Source organism: Scylla paramamosain, unplaced genomic scaffold, assembly GCF_035594125.1.
Source record: "Scylla paramamosain isolate STU-SP2022 unplaced genomic scaffold, ASM3559412v1 Contig153, whole genome shotgun sequence".
Taxonomy (NCBI): Eukaryota; Metazoa; Arthropoda; class Malacostraca; order Decapoda; family Portunidae; genus Scylla; species Scylla paramamosain.
In genome coordinates, this window is record NW_026973818.1 from 25001 (window position 1) to 30000 (window position 5000).

Consider the following 5000-nt stretch of genomic DNA (forward strand, 5'->3'; position numbering starts at 1 on the left):
TCTCTCTCTCTCTCTCTCTCTCTCTCTCTCTCTCTCTCTCTCTCTCTCTCTCTCTCTCTCTCTCTCTCTCTCTCATATTGAACAGTGAGCAAAAGGAAGAGAGACATTCATAGAGAGTGAGAGAGAGATTTGCTTTAATTTTCACTCACCTGTGTGTTTTTTTTTTTTTTTTATGTAGGAAGGACACTGGCCAAGGGCAAAAATCTAATAAAAAAAAAATGCCCACTGAAATGCCAGTCCCATAAAAGGGTCAAAGCAGTGGTCAAAAATTGGTGGATAAGTGTCTTGAAACCTCCCTCTTGAAGGAATTCAAGTCATAGGAAGGTGGAAATACAGAAGCAGGCAGGGAGTTCCAGAGTTTACCAGAGAAAGGGATGAATGATTGAGAATACTGGTTAACTCTTGCGTTAGAGAGGTGGACAGAATAGGGGTGAGAGAAAGAAGAAAGTCTTGTGCAGCGAGGCCGCGGAAGGAGGGGAGGCATGCAGTTAGCAAGATCAGAAGAACAGTTAGCATGAAAATAGCGGTAAAAGACAGCTAGATGTGTGTGTGTGTGTGTGTGTGTGTGTATTCAGTCTCTCCCTCTCTCTCTCTCTCTCTCTCTCTCTCTCATTCATTCATTCATTCATTCATTCATTATTTATTCATTAGTGCATTCCTCCTCCTCCCTAAATTATTGTATATACTTTTTCAGTGGTAATAGAAACTATTTTTATTTTATTTTTATTTATTTATTTATTTATATTAATGTGTTGTTGTTGTTGTTGTTGTTGTTTTGGGCTTCTTCAACCTTATCTTTTTAAATCATATTTTCTAATAGTTTTTCTTTTTTTCAGAGAGAGAGGAAGAGAAGACAGAAGAGAGAGAAAGGAGATAGGTGGTGGTGGTGGTAGTAGTAGTAGTAGTAGTAGTAGTAGTAGTAGTAGTAGTAGTAGTAGTAGTAGTAGTAGTAGTAGTAGTAGTCATTGTGTGGGCCCTCTCTCTCTCTCTCTCTCTCTCTCTCTCTCAGCCCCACAGTATGCTTACAAACCCACAGTCACCCCCCACAGCCAACCCCCACCCCTTTATATGTGTGTCTGTGTACTCTTCAATAAAGGTATATGGTAACTGCTATTTTATTGACCTAGAGAGAGAGAGAGAGAATGATGAAAACAAAAGATGATAAATGATAAAGAAAAAAATTAAAATGGAGAGAGAGAGAGAGAGAGAGAGAGAGAGAGAGAGAGAGAGTAGTACACAAGCAAATTGAAGCAAATATAATTAGAAACAAACAAATAACAGCAATTCATAAAAAATAAGTTAATGAAATAAACAAAAATATTAAACAGTAAACAAACAAACAAATATAGGTCACTGTAATAGAAAAAAAAGAGAAGGAAAATAAAAGAAAAAGCAGCAAAAAAATATAAAAAAACTGAATAATTAAAAAAATTGAAAAAAATGAAGAAAATATTGAAATGAGAAAATGAACAAAAATATTAAATAAGAAAAAATAATGTAGAAAATAAAGGGAAAAAAATAGAGCAAAACAAAAATAAAAATAAAAAAAATAGAAAATTAAAAAATATAGTAAACAAAAATAAAGCCCCCTCAAAAAAATAAATAACTAAAATAAATGGCAGAGAAAAGAAGGAAAACAGCAAAGTAATAAAACAAAACAAGGAATAAAGATAAACAAGAAAAAAAATTATGACAATTTCAAAAAAGAAAAATCAAGCAAAAATAAATAAATAAATAAATAAAATAAAATAAATAAAATATACCAAACAAACAAACAAATTTCAAGTTAAAAGCAACAAACAAACAAACAAAGAGCAAAGAAAATGAAAAAACAGGCCTACCTAAAGTTTTTTTTCAGCCTATGTATACAATTTTTTTCTAATTCTATAGGCTGTACCAAAAAAAATAATTAACCTGTTGAAGTTTGTTGGTACAAAAAATTTGTTTAAAAAAAGAATATAGTGATTTTTCTACTTCCATTACACTAAAGTACCTCTCTCTCTCTCTCTCTCTCTCTCTCTCTCTCTCTCTCTCTCTCTCTCTCTAATTACTTATATACTACTAACACTTACACACAGACAAACATAACTTACTTAAATCTAAACTTAAGAATATACTTAAATTTTCAATATAACTTTTTACATTAACACACACACACACACACACACAAGTACATTGGGTATGTGTGTATGTGTGTTTACATACAGACATACATACAAACAGACTGACAGACAGAGAGAATTTTACATTATACAATAAATACATGTATGAAAATAGATTTGCTCTCTCTCTCTCTCTCTCTCTCTCTCTCTTTCCACTGATATATTAAATTATTTTCTCCTTTCGTAATGCTCTCTCTCTCTCTCTCTCTCTCTCTCTCTCTCTCTCTCTCTCTCTCTCTCTCTCTCTCTCTCACAAAACTAATTTCCAAACAGATAAACAAACAAACAAACAAACAAACATTATTGACCCAAGAACAGTTGGCATCACATTGCTGCTGCTGCTGCTGCTGCTCCTCCTCCTCCTCCTCCTCCTCCTCAGGGCCAAGGGGGAGGGGGAGGGAGAGGGGCCACACATTGCCCCCACTCCCACCATCCTGGGCCTCATATTTGAAGAAAACCTGCAAAAAAAAAGTTAAAAGAGAGAGAGAGAGAGAGAGAGAGAGAGAGAGAGAGAGAGAGAGAGAGAGAGAGAGAGAGAGAGAGAGAGAGAGAGAGAGAGAGAGAGAGAGACTGAAAAAATCAAAGAAAACTATTTCAGATTCAAAAAATAAAAATAAACAACAACTACTACTACTACTACTACTACTACTTAACTAGCATCAACCCAAATCCCATAGTTCTTGTATTAGTAGTGGTAGTAGTAGTAGTAGTAGTAGTAGTAGTAGTAGTAGTAGTAGTAGTAGTAGTAGTAGTAGTAGTAGTAGTAGTGGTGGTGGTGGTGCCTCTGCTGGTGGTACCACCACTACTACTACTACTACTACTACTACTACTACTACTACTGCTGCTGCTGCTGCTACTACTACTGTTCTCTGGGATGGTGGTGGTGGTGTTCATCTTGCAATTGTTGTAGTTAGGAGGAGGAGGAGGAGGAAGAGACAGACAGACACTTACACAACTTATAAAATACTACTACTACTACTACTACTACTGTGTGTGTGTGTGTGTGTGTGTGTTAGTTTTAGTAAATAAAATAATGAAATAATTACATATTTATTTATTTATTCCAAAACCACAATCAGAGAGAGGGAGAGGTAGTTAGTGAGATTACACATATATAATTACATGTAAATATTATATACATTTCTAGTTACATATATTATCTAATTACACAAGACTAGTTTCCTTAAGATGACAAGAATTACATTAAAAAATCAATTACATTTATTATTATTATTATTACTTAACAACTAAACAACAACAACAACAACAACAACAACAACAAGAGGAGGAGGAGGAGGAGGAGGAGGAGGAGGAGGAGGAGGAGGAGGAGGAGGAGGAGGAGGAAGGAAGAAAGGAAGAACTGGACACACACACACATTTTTTTTTTACAATATAATGCCTTTGAGCTGAAGCCTCCTCCTCCTCCTCCTCCTCCTCCTTCTCTGCCTCCTACAGCTCCATCTGGTATTCTTCCCTCCACTGTCCCCTCCTGCAAAACAACAACAACAACAACAACAACAACAACAACAACAACAACAACAACAACAACAACAACAACAACAACAACAACAACAACAACAACAACAACAACAACAACAACAACAACAACAACAACAACAACAACAACAACACACACACACACACACACACACACACACACACACACACACACACACACATGCACCTTACTGCAGCCCTTCGGAAGTGTATGGTTCTTGGAGTGCGTGGATGGCGTGTATGGAGGGGAGGGCTCTCTCCATCCACAGGGGGAGGGTAGCCTTCCAATCACTGGAGTTACTGAGAGAGAGAGAGAGGAAGTGGCAGATTAGACACGGAAGGTCCAAGAGGTAACGGCACAAACTAACAAAAAACAGGCAGTTGTACACAAACCCGCACAAAGAAAAAAACAAAAAAAGGGAAGGATAGGGTGGGGTTTGGGGGTGTCTGGGAGAGAAAGTGGTGTGTGTGTGTGTGTGTGTGTGTGTGTGTGTGTGTGTGTGTGTGTGTGTGTGTGTGTGTGTGTGTGTGTGTGTGTGTGTGTGTGCGTAGGAAGGAGAGAGAAAGAGAAAGAAATAATGAACACACACACACACACACACACACACACACACACACACACACACACACACACACACACACACACACACACACACACACACACACACACACACACACACACACACACACACACACACACACCGGTGTTTGTGATGTTGTTTCTTGTTAGCCGAGTGGTGGTGGTGGTGGTGGTGGTGGAGGGAGTCAACCTCCGTGTCCACACCTGAAGGGTGGTACCCACTCTTGTGTGTCAGGTCGTGCACTGTGGCCATGTGACCTCTGACCTGAGTGTGACCCACTGTGACCTGGGCCCACTGAGGCTTGCTGCTGCCTGATCTGTGGGATTAGTTGAGTTTAAAAGGGAGTTTTTACACACACACACACACACACACACACACACACACACACACACACACACACACACACACACACACACACACACACACACACACACAAAAATAACAATATCATCACCATCATCGGCTTACTTGTGGCGGCCATGTCAGACGGGCTGCTGAATATGAAATCATTATACTGCAATGTCTTAATTGTGTTTTTATTTTGTGTATTGCCTTTTATTTCATTGATTGTTTGCCAGATTTCTTTTGTGTTGCTTCTGAAATTACTAAATATTTGACCACAACAGTTGGATCAGGCAGCACGCATAACTTGGGTTAGGTTGTTCCCACATTGTTTGAATATCATGTGTGAAATGTGACCAACTTCATACATCTTAAAAAGCTTACATTTATATTTAGTAGAATTAATTATTCTGGTAGT

General features: G+C 37.9%; 1 protein-coding gene and 1 long non-coding RNA gene across 8 annotated transcripts in view; one reads left to right on the forward strand and one right to left on the reverse strand.

Moving 5' to 3' along the window:
• Positions 1-1091, forward strand: part of LOC135099591 (uncharacterized) — an 8720-nt gene extending 7629 nt beyond the window's left edge. For 3 of the 4 annotated variants that reach the window (XR_010268160.1, XR_010268158.1, XR_010268159.1), the window contains one exon: positions 837-1089. This is a non-coding gene — a long non-coding RNA (uncharacterized LOC135099591). Of the gene's footprint in view, positions 1-836 lie in introns of all 4 variants that reach the window. The other variant, XR_010268161.1, reaches the window with a different exon arrangement.
• Positions 1092-2555: 1464 nt separating this feature from the next.
• Positions 2556-5000, reverse strand: part of LOC135099588 (band 4.1-like protein 4) — a 17842-nt gene continuing 15397 nt past the window's right edge. The window contains exons 6-8 of one of the 4 annotated variants that reach the window (XR_010268156.1): positions 4362-4556; positions 3847-3959; positions 2556-2620 (exon numbers count right to left, since the gene is read on the reverse strand). Coding sequence is in view for 1 of the 4 variants with exons in the window: in XM_064001984.1 (XP_063858054.1) it covers positions 4471-4556 (86 nt within the window). In the remaining 3 variants the exon portion in view is untranslated. Of the gene's footprint in view, positions 2621-3465; positions 3960-4361; positions 4557-5000 lie in introns of those variants that run through there. The other 3 variants (XM_064001982.1, XM_064001983.1, XM_064001984.1) reach the window with 3 other exon arrangements.